The sequence below is a fragment of the Oncorhynchus mykiss genome, chromosome 19 (genome assembly GCF_013265735.2).
Source record: "Oncorhynchus mykiss isolate Arlee chromosome 19, USDA_OmykA_1.1, whole genome shotgun sequence".
NCBI classification, from domain to species: domain Eukaryota; kingdom Metazoa; phylum Chordata; class Actinopteri; order Salmoniformes; family Salmonidae; genus Oncorhynchus; species Oncorhynchus mykiss.
Window position 1 is genome coordinate 33475909 of NC_048583.1, and position 21304 is coordinate 33497212.

At 43.9% G+C, this 21304-nt stretch overlaps 1 protein-coding gene across 8 annotated transcripts in view; it reads left to right on the top strand.

Moving 5' to 3' along the window:
• The first annotated feature begins 553 nt into the window (after positions 1 to 553).
• hectd1 (HECT domain containing 1) overlaps positions 554 to 21304 on the top strand; it is a 28401-nt gene continuing 7650 nt past the window's right edge. For 3 of the 8 annotated variants that reach the window (XM_021573977.2, XM_021573982.2, XM_021573979.2), the window contains exons 1-25: positions 562 to 804; positions 2729 to 3012; positions 3300 to 3534; positions 4004 to 4231; positions 4441 to 4722; positions 5261 to 5531; positions 5896 to 5972; positions 6500 to 6598; positions 7948 to 8062; positions 8901 to 9075; positions 10532 to 10670; positions 10882 to 11052; positions 11237 to 11459; positions 11709 to 11972; positions 12239 to 12315; positions 12703 to 12837; positions 13104 to 13250; positions 13540 to 13634; positions 13723 to 13828; positions 13954 to 14088; positions 14303 to 14442; positions 14558 to 14881; positions 14994 to 15160; positions 17906 to 18082; positions 20071 to 20883. In XM_021573977.2, the coding sequence (XP_021429652.1) occupies positions 2873 to 3012; positions 3300 to 3534; positions 4004 to 4231; positions 4441 to 4722; positions 5261 to 5531; positions 5896 to 5972; positions 6500 to 6598; positions 7948 to 8062; positions 8901 to 9075; positions 10532 to 10670; positions 10882 to 11052; positions 11237 to 11459; positions 11709 to 11972; positions 12239 to 12315; positions 12703 to 12837; positions 13104 to 13250; positions 13540 to 13634; positions 13723 to 13828; positions 13954 to 14088; positions 14303 to 14442; positions 14558 to 14881; positions 14994 to 15160; positions 17906 to 18082; positions 20071 to 20883 (4735 nt within the window). In that variant the 5' untranslated portion in view covers positions 562 to 804; positions 2729 to 2872. Of the gene's footprint in view, positions 805 to 840; positions 934 to 2728; positions 3013 to 3299; positions 3535 to 4003; positions 4232 to 4440; positions 4723 to 5260; positions 5532 to 5895; positions 5973 to 6499; positions 6599 to 7947; positions 8063 to 8900; positions 9076 to 10531; positions 10671 to 10881; positions 11053 to 11236; positions 11460 to 11708; positions 11973 to 12238; positions 12316 to 12702; positions 12838 to 13103; positions 13251 to 13539; positions 13635 to 13722; positions 13829 to 13953; positions 14089 to 14302; positions 14443 to 14557; positions 14882 to 14993; positions 15161 to 17905; positions 18083 to 20070; positions 20884 to 21304 lie in introns of those variants that run through there. The other 5 variants (XR_005037702.1, XM_021573983.2, XM_021573984.2 and 2 more) reach the window with 5 other exon arrangements.

Sequence of the window (21304 nt, forward strand, 5' to 3'; positions counted from 1 at the left end):
TGAAATGGATGCAAGTGTCAATATCAATCAAATGCAATGAAAAGAGAATTGACAGTATGATAATGGATGTCAATCATGGGATGATGGTTCAGAAAGTTAACGCTACAAATGAGAGTTTCTGCAATAACAAATCTGGTACTGAGGACATTGTCCTGCTTTCAGCTTGGCTTTTGCTCAGGCTGTTTGACACTTTCATACTGTAGCTGTGTGGATACTATAAAATACTAGTCTGTATGTAATGTAACCTGTCATTTTATTTTGTAAACTGTACAAATGAAAATATTGGTTGAATAAACACATTTTCTAATGGCAGTGTTATCAATAAAGCCTACATTTCCTTTAATCATTGCTTCATTTGTCTATGACACCATATGCATGTATTTAGCCTTTTCTGACTGCCTGTAATATTCAAGAATGATACCAATTTGAGTATGCCCAATGAAGATAGTTACCCTAGAATGTTGGGGGGCCACAGTGGGGTCCATCGTTTACATAAAGTCATTATGGAAATGTGGTCTGTGCTTTTCTACGTATTGTAGCGCCGCCTTCCATACCGTGAATGGAGTATACACTAGGACGCTTCGTAGCCTCGTGATACATACGACGGAGAGCCAACTGTGTTACCGCAACGGCTCTCCATTTCGCTCGGATGTGTATATTGCGTTACCGTCCACTTTGACCTTAATGTCTCGGTAAAAATACCTAGGAATTAAGCTGTTTTTTGTTGCTTAGGTTCGCTTGTTCCTCTACATACTAATTGGTTTAATCGACCGTAATTTTCTTCTCGTCAGCTGCTGAAAGACGGTGAGTGATTATCTGATATGCTGGTGCTGTAAACCAAGCGACCCAGTTTTTCCTATGTGCTGTAACTGACGGAACTGTGGCGGCCTTGGGCTCTCCTGGAACTGAAGCCTCGCGGATTATGTGTTCATGGTCAGGCCATGTATTATAACATTGTAACTGTTATTACGACCGTGGTTTGAACTATTCAGTATTTTCCAATTATCAAAATATGCATATTGGCTAGTAAATATGTTCTGCTTTTAATGTAATTGTTTAATTTTAGACAACTAGCTAACGAGACACCGAGTTAACGTTAGCTAATCTGAACAGCGTTAGGAGTTAACTGTTAGATAACGTTAGTTACACTGACAAACATCAGCTTGTTGTAGCCAATTGGCTAAAACTGATATGCAGAGATCAACTAGAAAAATCACAATTTTGCCTGTTGGCGTACTTTCTATACAGTCCGCTATGTTTAGATTCCCTCCTACCACACACTTAGCTTGAAGTAGCTAACTAGTATTTAATATACTAGAGCCTTTAACCGGTCACCAGTTACTTGCTAACAAACGTAACAATCCCTAGCTAGCTATTTAGCTAAATATAGCCGAAAGTGAACTACATTAACGTAACTGACTACAGTACTAAAATAAACAATCCCTAGCTAGCTAGTCAATTTAGCTAAATATAGCCAAAAGTGAACTACATTAACGTAACTGACTACAGTACTAAAATAAACCATCCCTAGCTAGCTAGTCAATTTAGCTAAATATAGCCACAAGTGAACTACATTAACGTATGACTACAGTACTAAAATACAGTTTATGGAAGAACAACATCAGATAATAATGTAGCTAACTGGTCAACGTTATGACGTGTCTTCGTGGACAGATGGCTATGCTGATAGAGCTGGGCTAGCTAGCGAGTCAGTAACGGTGGGGGCCTTATCTAGAGCTAGCAACTGGTACCTTGTTTATGTTTGTTAACTATGCAGTTTAGCTTGTTTGTACCTAACAGTACGATTTTTATACTGCCATTTTTTTTAGTTAGCTAGGTTGTCTGTCCCAACTGCAACGTCAGTAGCTTGTCAATTACAGTAACAAAGGTAGCTAACAGTAGCAAGCTAACTTAGTCATGTAGCTAACGTTAGCTGGCCTGCAGTGGCAGTAAAAATGAACCAAGTCATAATCTAACTAGCCAGCTAGATAGGCCTATTTTAAAGAACTGCTGGCTTGAACATATGTGCTGTCCTTTATGGCGATATTTGTGACATTGGGTACTATAGTAATGATGATCATGTCACTTCAGTGAAGAGATGTCTGCACATAGGCTTAATTAGTGTCTCTATTGTCAGACTGTAAATAATGAAAGGTGGATCAATTCTACTTACCTACAATACTTTTTTGGACTTTCTGTTTGTATCTCAAAGGAAATGGAACCTAGGCCTAAATCCTACACAACAGCTCAATACAACCTCTTGGGTTGCTAGAGTCATAGAAACCTCAAGCACTCTGTCAATTTGTGATTAATCTGTTGATAAGATGATCTGCCCCTAGCCTGTAGCCATCCAGGCTCAAACAAAGGAGGTAGTTCTGCTGTTAATCAGTGTAGTCCACCCCCCAACTGAAAATATTTGATCTCACTATTGTGTTGAGATGGTACCTCCACTCTACATACAGAAGCCGAAGAACAGGTTTTGTGCCCCACTTACTTTCCTGAGAGGAAAAGTCAGTTGCTGTTGTTGTTTAGTTATGTATACCAATTACCTTGTTTCAGCTGTTACACAAACTAGCTACACACCTTTGTTGTTCTGACTTACCCAACATAATCCCATTGGCAACTGCAAATTTGAGGATACACGATTAAACTAAATGCCTGCTTTCTCTACCCCTCTCTTTCTACCTTCTCTCTCCCATCCCTCCTTCTGTCTCCCTTCCTCCCCCAGGTGAAGGAGGACTTCATGACACACGGGAGGGAGCAGTGATTGGACCTATCAGTGTTTTCGCCATCCAGCGGATGAGTCCCCAGCTCAGCCCACAGCAGTGATTGGGCTAGGTGCCAGATAGGGAGCTGTAGCAGGGGGGTGATCATGGCGGACGTGGACCCAGACACCTTGCTGGAGTGGCTCCAGATGGGCCAGGGAGATGAGAGGGACATGCAGCTGATTGCCCTGGAGCAGCTCTGCATGCTGCTGCTCATGTCTGACAATGTGGACCGCTGCTTCGAGACGTGAGTCACAGACACACACATTCAACTGTTGATCTCACAAATGTCAACTGTTGGGCTCACAAACATCTCTCAAACATCCCAAGCTGTTGTCCTCAACAGTATGACAATGCAGTGCTTATACAAACTGTGTATAATGACAAAACAACAACTCCTTTTATGTGATTACCGAGTCATGCACAGGTGCTTGTTTACATGTCATTCAAGAGGTACATAAGAGGTCTTCTAACGGGATAAATAAATGTTTTATAAAAAATAAAAAATAAATGTCCTCTGTCCTCTTCTCCCAGGTGTCCCCCACGCACCTTCCTCCCAGCCCTGTGTAAGATCTTCCTGGACGAGAGCGCTCCGGACAACGTGCTGGAGGTGACGGCCCGCGCCATCACATACTACCTGGACGTGTCGGCTGAATGCACCCGCAGGATCGTTGGCGTGGAGGGGGCTATCAAGGCATTGTGTAACCGCCTGGTGGTGGTGGAGCTCAACAACAGGACCAGCAGAGACCTGGCAGAGCAGTGTGTCAAGGTATGCTTTTTTTATTACGAAAATGCTCCTGACGAAGACTCCGTTAGGGAACATCATACCAGTGTGGAGATCTAGTTTTTGGTTCTACATTATTCAATTATGCCCCTTGCCTTTTTCATTTTTTATGTGATCAACTGGTGGCTTCAGGCTCCCTTTCACTGTTTACGCAAGAGAACGTTCTTTCCCTTTTACCGGAGACGTTTTATTCAAATCAGAAGATGCAAATGAAGCCTTGAATATGCAGGTCATATTTCCTCTATCTGTAGTGTACACAACAAGTATATCTGCTTGAGGAAGGGCTTATATTTGTTGTAGAATAATAGAGAACATGCTCACTCTCAAAAGTAGTCGGGTGCTGTGTACAGGCCATAGTGAGATTGACCACACACCATAAAATAACGCCGTAAATAATCAATAATGAATGTATTATTTTGTTGGCTGAACTTGTGTTTGTGGTGTCATTTGTCAGGTGCTGGAGCTGATCTGTACCAGGGAGTCTGGAGCAGTGTTTGAGGCTGGGGGTCTGAACTGTGTGCTTAGCTTCATCCGGGACAGCGGTCATCTGGTCCATAAGGACACCCTGCACTCCGCCATGGCTGTGGTGTCTCGCCTGTGCAGCAAGATGGAGCCCCAGGACTCCTCTCTGGAGACCTGCGTGGAGTCCCTCTCTAGCCTACTCAAACACGAGGACCACCAGGTGAATAGAACACCCACTCAAGAGTCATCGGTGGGGGGAGGCATCCATACACATTGGTGGTGGATGGATGAGTTTTCCCTTTACCATATAAATACTTTGATGTTCTGGAAAAGTAGTATATAAATCGACTCCATTATCATCGGAAAGAAGCTCAAAGGTCTGGTTGATTCCGTTGCTATTGATTTAAAATGCAACCCGTTGATCCACAGGTGTCTGACGGGGCTCTGCGCTGCTTCGCCTCCCTGGCGGACCGCTTCACCCGTCGAGGGGTGGACCCAGCGCCTCTGGCCAAGCACGGGCTGACAGAAGAGCTGCTGTCCCGGATGGCTGCTGCAGGAGGCACGGTCTCCGGCCCCTCCTCCACCAGTAAGCCAGGCCGGACCTCCACTGGGGCCCAACCCACAGTCGCTGATTCCAAACTCAGCAACCAGGTGTCCACCATCGTCAGCCTGCTCTCCACCCTGTGCAGAGGTTCTCCCCTCGTCACTCATGTAAGGACATTTTACAATTGGTCTTGTTTTTTTTTAAATACACAGTTACAAAACAAATTGGTCCAATATACCCTTTCTGAAATGTAATCTTCAAGGACCATCCCAAATCTCAAAGGCACTACACCCTGAGAGAAGTTTTATTAGAATGCTTTTTAAATGAAGTCCTTAGCCTTGACAAATTATTGCAGTTTGATTTGCTGCCAAATTGGTAGCTGTGTTTGGTGTTGTGTGCCCTCTGGGACACATTTCTGTATTAGTAAGAATTAATAATTTATTCCAAAACAATTTTATTGGCACAATGTTAATGTATGAACTGCAATATCTTAAAAGCTAACGGTAATAACAAACAAACAACCTTGGAAAGGATCCAGTTTCAGAATATTTCAGTAACGAGCCCTGTATTGTAATGAGAGCTATGATGAAGTGAGAATGGCTAGCGTAGGAGAGTAATGGATTGGGGTAATAATTTACAGCTGTGTTTTTGTTTTGCCTCCTCCCTGTGTGTGTGCGCCTGTGTGTTTCCTGTGTGTGTGTGTAGGATCTTCTGCGCTCTGCGCTGCCTGACTCAATGGAGAGTGCCCTGCAGGGGGATGAACGCTGTGTTCTGGACACCATGCGTCTGGTGGACCTGCTGCTGGTGCTGCTGTTTGAGGGCCGCAAGGCTCTGCCCAAATCCACTGCTGGCACAACAGGACGCATCCCGGGCCTGCGACGGCTGGACAGCTCCGGGGAGCGCTCCCACCGACAGCTCATCGACTGTATCCGCAGCAAAGACACAGATGCGCTCATCGACGCAATCGACACCGGGGGTGGGTGGATATAGGGTCAAAGGTTATGCACTATAAAGGGAATAGGGCACCATTTGGGAAGCTGACATCCTATGTTTTATTCTTCCTCCTCTTCTTAATAACTAAATGTAAATATCAGGTTGTTTATTGTTCCTGGAGGATGTTGCCGTAGTGATAACCAAAATATACCTTTGTTATTAACACCATGTGGTGTTTCTGTCTGGAGGCTACAGGGGGTTGTGGCAGAGGAAGCTTGTCCAATAAGGTGGAATGGTTCCCTTTTTCCTCATTAATTTCAGCCTTTTGTTTGTATAATGGTAGATGTATCATGTTTATGATGGCGTGCACGCTTTGTCAATTCCCCGAAATCATTCCCTTGTTTCAGCTTTTGAAGTGAATTTCATGGATGATGTTGGGCAGACTCTTTTGAACTGGGCCTCTGCGTTTGGCACACAGGAAATGGTAAGATGTTAGCTGTTATTTTTAGACTTGAGTCTGTATCCCTCCATCTCTTTACAGGGTAATTGTAATAGTTTACCCTGTACATTATGGTGGCCATTATGCATGGGAACAGAACAGAATGGCTCATTGTGCCCAGGAAATTAAGGACAGTATCTCCTCCCTGTTGAGCTGCAAGAACAAAGCTGTTCACAACCAGGAAGTGCTCAAGGCTCTCAAGGTGTCCATAGCAACAAACAGCAGCATAAACATTAATGAATGCTGTGTATCCATAATGTGGCCTAATGCAGCCTGACTACTAGGGTTTGGTTTAATAATTGCTTGTTTGTCACCTCGAAACCAGGTCTATCACGTTGTCTTACAAAACACCTTGTATTCATTAGGCTCCAAACAGAAGAAAATAGACTAGGAAGGACTGCGTGGACTAGTTTTAATAAGAAACCTTTCTATTTGCTATTTAAAAAATGTTTTTAAAAGTGTTCCTTTGCCTGGACCATGTTGAATAACCCCTGTTGTGGTTGGTGTCCTAGGTTGAGTTCCTGTGTGAGAGAGGTGCTGATGTCAACAGAGGTCAGAGGTCCTCCTCCCTCCATTACGCTGCCTGTTTCGGGCGGCCTCAAGTAGCAAAGGTAGCTATGCTCTCTTTAACCCTCATAGGAAATATCTTCTGACGCTTTGTTTTGACCAACATCCCTTGACAAAGGCCCAGGAGCCGGAATGTTGGGCGCTGGTTTATGTTGATTTCAATTAATGAAAATAAATCACGGTGCGTGCGCACTCAATCCTTCTCTATATGTTGTTTGGAAATACACTACATGACCAAAAGTATGTGGAGACGTGCTCATCAAGCATCTCATTCCAAATCATGGACATTATTAGGGAGTTGGTCCCCCTTTGCAGCGATAAGGCTTTCAACTAGATGTTGGAACATTTCTGCGGGAAGGATTATTAAGGTCGGGCACTGATGTTGTGCATTTAGGCCTGGCTCACAGTTCAATTCATCCCAAAGGTGTTCGATGGGGTTGAAGTCGGGGCTTTGTGTAGACCAAGTTCTTTCACACCGATGTCAACAAACCATTTCTGTAATGACCTTGCTTTGGGCATAGGGGCATTCTCATGCTGAAACAGGAAAGGGCCTTCCCCAAACTATTGCCACAAAATTGGAAGCACAGAATCGTCTAGAATGTCATTGTATGCTGTAGCGTTAAGGTTTCCCTTCACTGGAACAAAGAGGTTTAGACCGAACCATGAAAAACAACCCCAGACCATTAACCCTCCACCAAACGTTACAGTTTGCACTATGCATTGGGGCAGGTAGTGTTCTCCTGGCATCTGCCAAACCCAGTCCGTCGGACTGCCAGAAGGTGAAGCGTGATTCATCACTCCAGAGAACGCATTTCCACTGCTCCCGAGTCCAATGGCTGCAAGCTTTACACAACTCCTGCCGACGTCTGGCATTGCGCAAGGTGATCTTAGGATTGTGTATGGCTGCTCAGCCATGGAAACCAATTTCATGAAGCTCCTGACAAACAGTTATTGTGTTGACATTGCTTCCAGAGGCAGCTTGGATCTCAGTAGTGAGTGTTGCAACCAAGGACAGACAAAAAAAACTTTAGCACTCGGTGGTCCCGTTCTGTGAGCTTGTGTGGCCTACCACTTCACGGCTGAGCCGTTGTTGTTCCTAGACGTTTCCACTTCACAATAACGACACTTACAGTTGACTGGAAATTTGAAGAACTGACTTGTTGGGAAGGTGGCATCTTATGATGGTGCCACGTTGAAGATCACTGAGCTCTTCAGTTAGGCCATTCTACTGCCAATGTTTTCCTATGGAGATTGCATCGCTGTGTACTCAACGGGTGTGGCTGAAATAGCCAAATCCACAAATTTGAAGGGGGTCTACATACTTTTGTGTAAATAGTGTACAGTTAGACCCTATGCATGTTGCCTTAGTAAACATCGCTGTCTGTGTCTCTAGACTCTACTGCGACATGGTGCCAACCCTGACCTTCGAGATGAAGATGGGAAAACTCCCCTGGATAAAGCCAGGGAGCGTGGCCACAGTGAGGTTGTAGCCATCCTCCAGTCTCCTGGTGAGTTATAATATATGAACATAATCACACCTTCCAATGATTTTCGAGTTGATTGGTTGATGTTTATTATTGTCCTTGAGGAGGAAATGATTTCGAAGTTACATATGCACATAGAAACAACAACGAGCAAACAACAAACCAGTGGTTTAAAGTGCTGAAGTATAAATACTTTAAAGTACTACTTAAGTAGTTTTTTTTTGTATTTATATTTTTGAGAACTTTTACTTCACTACATTCCTAAATAATCAAATGTACTTTTTACTCCATATATTTTCCATGACCCTCAAAAGTACTCGTTACATTTTAAATGCTTAGCAGGGCAAGGGTCCAATTCACATACTTACCAAGAGAAAAAAAATCCCTGGTCATCCCTACTGCCTCTGATCTAGTGACTCACTAAACACAAATGCTTAATTTGTAAATGATGTCTAAGTGTTGCCCCCGGCTATCTGTAAATAAAAAAAGAAAATGGTGCCATCTGGTTTGCTTAATATAAAGAATATGAAATGATTTATACTTTGTTTTGCTTTTGATACTAAAGTATATTTTAGCAATTACATTTACTTTTGATACTTAAGTATATTTAAAACCCAATACTTTTACTCAACTAGTATTTTACTGGGTTACTTTTGCTTGAGTCATTTTCTGTTAAGTTATCTTTACTTTTACTCGAGTATGACATTTGGGAACTTTTTCCACCACCGCAACAAATGGACATAGCATCTGGGTTATCCGACTGGCAGTAAAAAAAACTTGGTTATGAGTGACCCATATCATGTTCTTTATCTGAAAACAAGGACAGTGGTTATGTGACAACCTGTTGTGTTCTGTTCTGTAGGAGACTGGATGTGCCCCGTTAACAAAGGAGAGGACAAGAAGAAGAAAGATGCGAACAAGGAGGAGGAGGAGGGCAGCGAACCCAAAGGAGACCCGGAGATGGCCCCAATCTACTTGAAGAGACTGCTACCAGTATTTGCACAAACCTTTCAGCAAACCATGCTACCTTCTATTAGGTGACTTTGAGAATCATTTGACCAATCGACCCAAGGTCCATATAAATGTACTGTAACATTACCAGTGTGTTCTATGCAACATAAAATCATTAGAATGTTACCAATGACTAGGATGATTGACTCAAACACATGTTATACTTATCCCTCCCACCCACACAAGACAAAATGCTCTTGTTACTGTATGAGTTGTCTAAGCCCATAGATATACACTACCGTTCAAAAGTTTGGGGTCACTTAGGAGTTTCCTTGTTTTTAAAATTTGTCCATTTAAAATAACATCAAATTGATCAGAAATACCGTGTAAACATTGTTAATGTTTTAAATTACTATTGTAGCTGGAAATGGCAGATTTTATTGATCGAATATCTACATATACGTACAGAGGCCATTATCAGTGACCATCACTCCTGTGTTCCAATGGCACGTTGTTGTGTTAGCTAATCCAAGTTTATCATTTTAAAAGGCTAATTGATCATTAGAAAACCCTTTTGCAATTATGTTAGCACAGCTGAAAATGGTTATGCTGATTAAAGAAGCAAGAAAACTGGCCTTCTTTAGACTAGTTGAGTATTTGGAGCATCAGAATTTGTGGGTTCGATTACAGGCTCAAAATGGCCAGACACAAAGAACTGAAGATCTTGTACAATGCTGTGTACTACGTTCACTGTTGATGTTGAGACTGGTGTTTTGGGTACTATTTAATGAAGCTGCCAGTTGAGGACTTGTGAGGTGTCTGTTTCTCAAACTAGACACTCTAATGTACTTGTCCTTTTGCTCAGTTGTGCACCGGGGCCTCCCACTCCTCTTTATATTCTGGTTAGAGCCCGTTTGAAGGGAGTAGTACACAGTGTTGTACGAGATCTTCGGTTTCTTGGCAATTTCTCGCATGGAATAGCCTTCATGTCTCAGAACAAGAATAGACTGAGTTTCAGAAGAAAGTTACTTGTTTCTGGATGTTTTGAGCCTGTAATTGAACCCACAAATCTCATGCTCCAGATACTCACTAGTCTAAAGAAGACCAGTTTTATTGCTTCTTTAATCAGAACAACAGTTTTCAGCTGTGCTAACATAATTGCAAAAGGGTTTTCTAAAGAGCAATTAGCCTTTTAAAACACTAAACTTGGATTAGCTAACACAACAACGTGCCATTGGAACACAGGAGTGATGGTTGGTGATAATGGGCCTATGTAGATACTACATAAAAAATCTGCCGTTTCCAGCAATAGTCATTTACAACATTAACAATGTCTACACTGTATTTCTGATCAATTTGATGTTATTTGGAATGGACAAAAAATGTGCTTTAGAAATGTCCTTGTTTTTTAACTAAGTGACCCCAAACTTTTGAACGGTAGTGTATACAATACTATTTATATGACTAAGTGCCTGAATGTATTTTCATTTCAATAGGGATATATGCAACGCCATTAACACATGTCCCCCCCCCCCCCCCCAGGAAAGCTAGCCTGGCTCTGATCAGGAAGATGATCCACTACAGCTGTGAGGTGCTGCTGAAGGAGGTGTGTGACTCTGACACCGGTCACAACCTGCCCACCGTGCTAGTGGAGATCACTGCCACCGTGCTGGATCAGGAGGTAAGGCAATACACGACATCCATCCCTTTGTGTGTTTTTTCCCCTGTGCTGGATTAGGAGGTGTGTGTGTGTGTGTGTGTGACCCACCACTGTTAACAACGCTGTCCACCACTGACCTGATGCCTGTTAAGCTCTCTAGTTGCACCAGGTTTCATCCACAGTGCTTGTGTCTGGAGGCTAAGTTAACTGCGGTGTCTCTCTTCCGCCATAGGATGATGATGACGGTCACCTGCTGGCCCTGCAGATCATCAGAGACCTGGTTGACAAGGGAGGAGACGTCTTCCTGGACCAGCTGGCCAGGCTGGGCGTCATCAACAAGGTGTCCACTCTGGCTGGACCCACTTCAGACGACGAGAACGAGGAGGAGTCCAAACCAGAGAAGGTGAAATAAGAACACCACATTGCAGTCAGACCAAAGATGCACTGATGGAGCTTTCTGATGTCTATGTTAATGAAAAGCACTCTACAAATGTATTATTATATAAATGTATCATTCAAGTCTATCTCTGGATAAGTGTCCGCTTCATGACTAAAATGTAAATGTTTGTCTCTCTCTGTCCTGCCAGGAGGATGAGCCCCAGGAGGAAGCCAAAGAGGTGCAGCAGGGGAAGCCCTACCACTGGCGTGACTGGTCCGTCATCAGGGGAAGGGACTGCCTGTACATCTGGAGCGACGCTGCAGCCCTGGAGCTCTCCAACGGCTCCAACGGATGGTTCCGCTTCATCCTGGACGGCAAGCTGGCCACCATGTACTCCAGCGGCAGCCCCGAGGGAGGCTCCGACAGCTCAGGTAGACCTAGCTACATACCTGGACTGTTATACCTGGACTGTTATGACTTGAACTTATATTATTTTTTCTATTTATTCCTCTTCATCTCCTTTGGGACATAAGGCCAGTATGAGCTCCCTCCACTTATGTACATGCAGTTATAAATGAATGAATAACAGTATGATACTGGAGATTTCGCAACCAACATCATGTTCCAATTTGTCTAATGTGCTAATGACGACATCATCATATCCTTGTTTGCCCACCCAGAGAGTCGTAGTGAGTTTCTGGAGAAGCTGCAGCGTGCCCGTAGCCAGGTGAAGCCTGTGACAGCTAGCCAGCCCATCCTGTCTGCCCTGGGTCCCACCAAGCTGACGGTGGGGAACTGGTCCCTGACCTGCCTGAAGGAGGGAGAGATCGCCATCCACAACTCTGACGGGCAGCAGGCCACCATCCTCAAGGAGGACTTGCCCGGCTTCGTGTTCGAGTCCAATAGGGGCACCAAGCATTCGTTCACCGCTGAAACGTCACTAGGTCAGTTGGTTTGGACTTCCGTGCATATAGGTCATAGATTTCATGTTGTATTTCATTCTGTAATTAAGTGTTCGTAAATAATTTAGAAATGCATATTTCTAAATAAAGAAAATGTAAATCAATAGTAAGGATATCCTCTGCTAGAATGAGGGGAGGTGGTGATGGCCAGGGGAAAGCCATCAAGGGCACCAGTTCTTAGTCTGGTTTGCATTCTATGGGGATTGTCTTTCTAATAGTTCCTTTTCTGTTTGTTTTGCGTTGTACAGGGTCAGAGTTTGTTACCGGCTGGACTGGAAAGAGAGGAAGGAAGCTCAAATCCAAATTGGAGAAAACAAAACAAAAGGTGGATGTTTTGTTTTCTAGCAGTGACGTCAGTCTGCTGTTCAGTGTTTTTCAGTATTATTATAATTATTTTCTCTAAAGCCAGCTTCCTTCTCCCTGAATTTAGAAGATAACTTTCTCTTTTAACAGGGACACAGATTGTCTTTTTGCTTTAGACCGCATGACATATTATCCATCTAGTTGTTAAGCCGTCATCATTATTTTAGGTTCTATGATACTGTAGTTACTCTCCAGTCTTTCCTTACCAGTGAGACTAGATCTCCTCCCTGTCTGTTCCTGTGTTTTGCTATGTGGTTGTTCTGCCTACCTTAGTTGAATGCACTGGATTTGTAAGTGTCTCTGGATAAGAGCGTCTGCTAAATGGCTAAAATGTCAAATCTAAATGTAGGTGAAGACTGTGGCCAGAGACCTGTATGAAGACCACTTCAAGGCAGTGGAGAACATGCCCAGGGGGGTGGTGGTCACCCTGAGAAACATCGCCACCCAGCTGGAGTCTGCTTGGGAGCTGCATACCAACAGACAGGTACTAACACAGAAGCACATCAACTCTAACCTCATTTATCACAATCCGATAACGTTATGCATACCAACAGGCGGGGGTGAGGGAATTGCCTTGGAACACTCGCACAACAGCACTCGGTACTATTTTACAGTGAAATTGCTACAATGATAAGATTGAGTAGATTTTTATTTGACATGTTTTTGTTGTCTTGGTTGTTCTGTCTGAAGCTATAGGCGACAGGTTTGATGACACAGTGAAAGTTAAATGTACTGCTTTGTCTGTTGCAGTGTATCGAGGGAGAGAACACATGGCGAGACCTGATGAAAACGGCTCTGGAAAACTTGATTGTGGTTCTCAAGGATGAAAACACCATCTCTCCATATGAAATGTGCAGCAGTGGCCTCGTTCAAGCACTTTTTACAGTCCTTAATAATGTAAGTAGGTTGGGATCGATGGATGATTGAGGCATTTTGGATGTGTTCTAAATGGTACCATTTTTCCAATTTAGTACACTACTTTTCACCAGGGCCCTTTGGGCAACAGTAGTGCACTATATAGGAATCCATTTGGTCTGCAGATTTCTCTTCCTTCCTTAGTGTTGAGAACAAGGCTGCCTGGGCATCCAACTTCCTCAATGTTGGGACAATAAAACTTCCTGAATCTGAATATTTTGCGTCGTTAGTCCAACTCCTGCTCAAGTCCTGTTTTTCTTTTCTATTTCAGAGTGTGGAACTTGACATGAAACATGATTGTAAACCATTGATGGAAAGGATAAATGTATTTAAAACTGCATTCAGTGAAAACGAAGATGATGAAAGGTAATCTAATAATTTGGACTTTAATATAAATGATTTGTAAAAAAAAAAGTGTTAGTGGCTCATCTCCTGGTTTGTCCCACTTATTCAGCCGACCAGCAGTTGCCTTAATCCGCAAACTACTAGCAGTCCTGGAGTCCATTGAGCGGCTACCTCTGCATCTGTATGACACCCCAGGCTCCACCTATAACTTGCAGGTGAGTCTCTCCTCCAGCCTCACCTCACACTAGTGTTGGTGACCAGTCGTTTGTTTGTTCCAGCTCCCTGTTTATTGCTTAGGGTCAGAAAAATGGATTCGTCATTCTTTGTGTGCGTGTGTTAGATCCTGACGAGGAGGTTGCGTTTCCGTCTGGAGCGTGCCCCTGGGGAGACGGCGCTGATCGACCGCACAGGGCGCATGTTGAAGATGGAGCCCCTGGCCACCGTTGAGTCTCTGGAGCAGTACCTCCTCAAGATGGTATTTCAACCCTGTTTCATCCTCTCATTATCTGCCATTCTGTGTGTTTGAGGGGATCAGTTTGAGCAAGTTGAGGTGCAGAATTGCTAGTCTTGATCACATAATAGAAGTTATTTAGTATGCAAGGTGATTTGAAGATCAGTGATTCTGTGCATTCTGACTGCAATGTAGTCCATCTCAAACATGCACGTAATCTTGTCTCTCTCTCCTCCAGGTGGCCAAGCAGTGGTACGACTTTGACAGATCCTCCTTCATCTTCGTCAGGAAACTGAGAGAGGGACAGACCTTCACATTCAGACACCAGCATGACTTTGACGAGAACGGAATAGTTTACTGGATTGGCACCAATGCAAAGTAAGTCTCCTCCCATTGTCTTTATGTACGAAGACCTGATAATGAGCTTAATGCTTATGAGCCAATATAAGAAAAACAACCTTGTATTAATCTAGTGTTTCCTTTGTGTCTCCAGGACTGCCTATGAGTGGGTAAACCCAGCGGCCTACGGCCTGGTGGTAGTGACCTCCTCTGAGGGTCGTAACCTGCCCTACGGCCGACTGGAGGACATCCTGAGTCGGGACAGCTCTGCCCTCAACTGCCACACCAACGACGATAAGAACGCGTGGTTCGCCATCGACCTGGGCCTGTGGGTCATCCCCTCGGCCTACACCCTGCGCCATGCCCGTGGCTACGGCCGCTCTGCCCTCAGGAACTGGGTGTTCCAGGTGTCCAAAGACGGCCAGATCTGGATGAGTCTGTACACCCACGTGGATGACTGCAGCCTCAACGAGCCAGGGTAAGTAAGCCTTGTCCCAGACAGAATGGCCCATAGGGCAGGAGAGTCTCATCAGGAAAAACTCAAGACCCTAAACCTGTAAGTCTGACTGTGAGTTTGTGTCCTGTCGAAGGTCCACAGCCACCTGGCCTCTGGACCCTTCGAAAGAGGAGAAGCAGGGCTGGAGACACATCCGCATCAAGCAGATGGGGAAGAATGCCAGTGGGCAGACCCACTACCTGTCTCTGTCAGGCCTGGAGATCTACGGCACCGTCAGCGGCGTGTGTGAGGACCAGCTAGGTAAGAGTCTGGGTCCTCTCAAGGTTTCTTCCATCTAGGGAGTTTGTCCTTGCTACTTCTGCTAGCTCTTTGGGGGTCTAAGCTCGCACTAGTGCTGTCAAGGAACAGTCAAAACACTTAATGATTTTAACAATGTTGTTGATCCATCCTCACTTTTCTCATATCACAGCCATTAAACTCTGTGACCCTTTTAAAGTCACCATTGGCCTGAAATCCCTGAGCGGTTTCCTTCCTCTCCGGCAACTGAGTTAGAAGGGATGCCTGTATCTTTGTAGTGACTGGGTTTATTGATATACCATAAGTGTAATCAATAACTTTACCATGTTCAAAGGGATATTCAATGTCTGCTTTCATTATTTTTACCCATCAAACAGGGAAAGGCTTCCAATTGTTTATCCACGGTAAATTTTCACCATAGGGGATTTTAGAAACACTTAAAATAGGGGCTGTGTTTTGTGTAGGCTTACCCTGGCATGATGTTTTGATAACTATTTAAACCTCTCAGACAAGGTGACTTTTATCAATATATTTGTCTCGATTTACTCAGATTCTAAATGGCTAATTAGCATCAGATTAAACATCATGCACACTACAAATCTCTGCAAGCTCCAGCACATCTATTGCTGACTGTCTTTTGCTAACAGGTATTGTCAATTTAAAACTTGCACAGTATAATTTTTGTGGGGTAAATATAGGCAAATAATATATTTATTTTTTATTTAACCTTTTATTAACGAGGCAAGTCAGTTAAGAAAAAAATCTTATTTACAATGACGGCCAAACCCGGACGACGCTGGGCCAATTGTGCGCCTGCTTATGGGACTCCCAATCACGGCCGGATGTGATGCACGCTGGATTCGAATCAGGTACTGTAGTAGTGACGCCTCTTGCACTGAGATGCATTGTCTTAGACTGCTGCGCCACTTAGTAGCCCCTTTTTATATTGATAAGTCACCTTGTCCTAAAGAGATTTACACGGTTCTCAAAAGGTCACGCCAGGGTAAGTCTACATGAAACGGCCCTTATTTTAGTGTTTCTAAAATCCTCCCATGGGGAAAAATGAATGGTGGGAAAACAATTGGAACCATTTCCCTGTTTGACTGCTAGGTTTTATGGGTATTATGACACATACTGTGGTACTCTGTGGCCTTTGTGGTTGAATCTAAATTCACTGCTCTAGTGAGGGAACTTACAATTGTCTGTGTGTGTGGGGTACAGAGATGAGGTAGTTGCTCAAAATTAACTTATGTGATTTGTTAAACACATTTTTACTTGAACTTATTTAGGCTTGCCATAAAAAAAGGGTTGAATACTTTTTGACACGAGACATTTCAGCTTTTTTATTCATTTGTAAAAAGTTTGAAGATCATAATTCCACTTTGACATAAAGTATAGTGTGTTGGCCAGTGACAGAACATCTCCATTTAATCCATTTTAAATTCGGGCTGTAACAATAACATTTGGATAAAGTTGAGGAGTGTGAATACTTTCTGAAGGCACTGTGTATGCGAGGAGCACTCTTTTTGCTGAGGCCGACACTGGTTGTCTACTAAACAAAAACTATAAACACGACATGCAACAATTTCATTCATTTTACTGAGTTAGAGTACGTATAAGGACATCAGTCAATTGATAGAAATTCATTAGGCCCTAGTCTATGGATTTCACATGACTGGGAATACAGATAACTTAAAAAAATAAAGGTAGGGGTCCTGGATCAGAACCAGTCCGTTTCTGGTGTGAACACCATTTGCCTCATGTTGCGCGGCACATGTCTTTTGTATAGAGTTTATTGTGGAATGTTGTCCCACTCTGTGCAAAGTTGCTGGATATTGGCGGGAACTGGAACATGCTGTCGTACACGTCGATCCAGAGCGTCCCAAACATGCTCAATGGGTGGTAACATGTCTGGTGAGAATGCAGGCCATGGAAAACCTGGGATATTTTCAGCTTCCAGATATTGTGTCCAAATCCTTACGACATGGATTATAATTATTATGCATTATAATGCTGAAACATGAGGAGATGGTGGCAGATGAATGGCATGACAATGGGCCTCAGGATCTCGTCACGGTGCATTGAAATTGCTATCGGTAAAATGCAATTGGGTTCGTTGTCTGTAGCTTATGCCTGTCCATACCATAACCCCACCGCCACCATGGGGCACTCTGTTCAGAATGTTGACATCAGCAAACCGCTCATCCACACACCGCCATACACGTGGTCTGCGGTTGTGTGGCTGGTTGGATGTACTGCTAAATTCTCTAAAATGATGTTGGAGGCGGCTTATGGTAGAGAAATAAACATTGAATTCTCTGGCAACAGCTCTGATGGACTTTCCTGCAGTCAGCATGCCAATTGCACGCTCCCTCAACATGAAAAATCTGTGGCATTGTGTTACAACTGCAAATGTGTTGCCTTTTTATTGTCCGCAGTGGAACTGCGTAATGATAATGCTGTTTTAATCAGCTTCTTGACATGCCACACCTCTCAGATAGTCAGCTTTCCAAGATAATCCATCTAACAGGGATGTAAACACATTTGTGCACAACATTTGAGAGAAATAAGCTTTTTGTACGTAAGAAACATTTCTGGGATATTTTATTTCCGCTCATGGAACATGGGACCAACACTTTACATGTTGCGTTTTTATATTTTTGTTCAGTGTAGTATGTTTATGAATAATTATTCATTTGATTTTAATGACTCCAAGCAATCTGACCTGTCTCCTTCTCCCCTCCACAGGTAAAGCAGTGAAGGAGGCAGAGGCCAATCTCCGCAGGCAGAGGCGTCTGTTCCGCTCCCAGGTGATGAAGTACATAGTGCCAGGGGCGCGCGTGGTGCGGGGCATCGACTGGAAGTGGAGAGACCAGGATGGCAACCCAGCAGGAGAGGGTACGGTGACGGGGGAGGCCCATAACGGTAAAACTCTACTACAACCTAAGCCCACACCATCTAATATAATGTCCCTGTGTGTGGAACTGAACCCCCACACACACAGCTTGCATAGAAAACTTTTGTTTTTCTATGAAAAAAGGGTTTAAGAAATATTCTTAAGGGACTTAGTCGACTGTCATGATGATGCATGTTTAAACTGCTAAAGCAGGACATAATGCAGAGCTTTATCCCAGAATAAACCCATATGTCACCCATCATCACATGAGGAATCGGGCTGCGTAACTATGGCTATTGAACATAGGATGTGCAAAAACTAGTAACAATGGAGTCATTGATACAAATATGGTAGACCATGTTTTTGTTGTACAAATTGTGAACATCAAGTGCATTTACATGCTTTGAGGAGCCTTTTAGTACATCTTAAAGGGCAATCCACCACTTTTCAACCTCATTTTCGTTATCTCTAGCACAATACCAGTGTCTACATATGTGAAAACGGTGCATTTCTAATTTTTGTTGGAAAAAAATAGTTTTAAAACGTTCTACCCAATTAAAATGTAACGTGACGTGGGGGCAATAACATTCCCTCCTTCTGGCCTGAAACTCATTGCAGGTTTTGAAATACACTGTCTTTTTAAAAACTTTTATTCTTACCCTTTGATGTCACAGAAGCATTTTTTAGGACCTTTTTAACTACAGAGCATCGAAACGTGACATTTTCACATATGTAGAAACTGGTATGGTGCTGAAAGTGGCGGAATTGCCCTTTAACCCAAATCTCCTTTTTTACTAACTCTCTCGTCTCACTTTTGTATGTTAAATACTGAGGGTCGAGTTGGTCTGAAAGAAATCAACCAACAGTTGTTTATTATGTCCTAATATAATGTTTGCGCTTACATAACATCTGTGCCTTAACCCTGATCAGTAACTTCAGAAACAAGGTCTTTACAAGACATTGATTGTACAGGTGGTCGGTGGCCGGTGCTACTACACAGTTCTAAACGGGACAGTGTGTTTTTTTCATGGCTTTCCCACTAAAGGCTGTTACTTTCCTACTTTCTCTTCTGCTTCTGACCTCACGCTACAGGCCTATTACTTACTCTTCTCCAATCCAATCGGGAAACGAGGCCATTCTTTGTTAATGAAGGATAAATAATAACCTTCACGAGCACTTTAACTACAGAGCAGTCTAGTGGTTGATCTAAGTCAGTGCTTCTGCTCTGCTGTGTGACTAGACTGCATTATATTGGGCTCTTGCTTTTCCGGCCACATTATTAAATACAAGGGCCTGAAAAGCATCACGTTACCTATCTCTCTGTATGCCGAACGTCTTTTAAAACCACTCATGATCATTTTACGTATTTCACTAAACTTGCCAAACTGTCACTACCATTATACCCTTTTTGTTATTAGTTTGCTAATTTGAAGTGCAAACCTCCCCCCTCTCCCCCAACGTACCAGGTAACCTTTTCGTACTTGAAGCTATCTGTTAGATCTCTGGGTAGCCATGTGTTTAAATACTTTTTGACTAATTGTCTCCATCAATCAACTAAGTGCATGTTGATGTCACAATTTGCAGGCACTGAATAGACTCACTCCATTGCAACTATATTATATTTACATTGACAAAAATATTCTTCATATCCTTTTTCTCAGGTGGCTTTTAGCTTTGCATTTGCTAAATTCTACTTTGCTTGTCATTTTCTGTAACTCATGATTTCTATCTGATTGCTTCACCTGGACCAGAGTACTAGACCATACAGTATTGTTAAGACAACCAATATCTCAATTAGACTTGCCATTGATTTAACTATTCAGCAATATGCTAAACATACTATCAGCTTCAGCATAGCTGCATAGAATGGCATGCTGTTGAATTAGTCTGAAGCTGTATTCAGCCCACCTGTCATTTGTCATAAACAAAGGTATCTGGTCCAGTGTCAAGCCGTGCTGCTGTCTTGACTTGCTGTCTGCTCTCTGCTGGGTCTCACAACATTCATATCCCTTTCCAGGCTGGATTGATGTCACCTGGGATGCTGGTGGCTCAAACTCTTACCGTATGGGTGCTGAAGGAAAATTTGACCTCAAGCTTGCGCCAGGGTACGACCCTGAGTCTGCGCCATCACCCAAACCTGTCTCATCCACTGTTTCAGGCACAGCGCAGTCCTGGAGCAGCCTGGTGAAAAATAACTGTCCGGACAAGGGCGGCTCCTCCTCGGCTGCAGGGGCCAGCTCTTCAAGCCGGAAGGGCAGTAGCAGCTCGGTGTGTAGCGTGGCCAGCAGCAGCGATATCAGTCTCAGCTCCACCAAGGTAGAGCGCCGGGCCGAGAGCCTGCTGGGTGGGGTCCTAGGGGTCAGTGGTGGCACCATCGGGGCAGAAGGCCAAGAGCCCATTGTGGTACTGTCATCCGAGGCTGGATGCGTGTCCAGCACGTTAACTGCCGAGGGCGGCGAGCGGAAAGCGGGCGCGGACAGGCAAGAGGCTGTAGATGCCACGTCCATCTCCATGGCACTAGTCAGCGTCAGCTCGCCTGACGTCAGCTCGGTGTCCGAGTCCTCCAGTAAGGAGACGGCTTCCCAGAGGCCTCTATGTTCTGCTGCCAGCGCCCGTCTGTCCGTTAGCTCTCTGCTGGCGGCCAGCGCTCCCATGAGCTCCAGCGCCAGCGTGCCCAACCTGTCGTCACGGGAGGCCAGCCTCATGGAATCGTTTGTGAGGAGGGCTCCCAACATGTCCCGCACCAATGCCACCAACAACATGAACCTGAGTCGCAGCAGCAGCGACAACAACACCAACACACTGGGACGAAACGTCATGAGCACTGCAAGTGAGTATTCAGCCGACTGTCTGCAGGCCAGGAATGCATGGGATACACAGCCCTCAGCCTTCAGTTCTCCTCAGCCTTCAGTGCACATAAAGGGTCCACTGTCCAGCCGGCTATTGGACATGATTGGCATGACTTGTAGAAGGAGCCTTCTAACTTGGGTTTGAGATTTGGTCACACTTTTACATAACATTTGAGTTTAGCTTCAGCTAGTACAATAATAAATTAAATGTTTACAACCTGGAGTAGTTGTCAATTTTACATTGCAAGGACACGTGTAATGTTTGAACAAGTACTGTGAATGCACACGTCGCAAAAATATACAAAATGTTTTACGTTGTGTTCAATATTGATAATTTGATTGCTAATCTGATCACCACACAAAGGGAAGGATCAAAACAGTCACTCATCTAGACAAGAATAA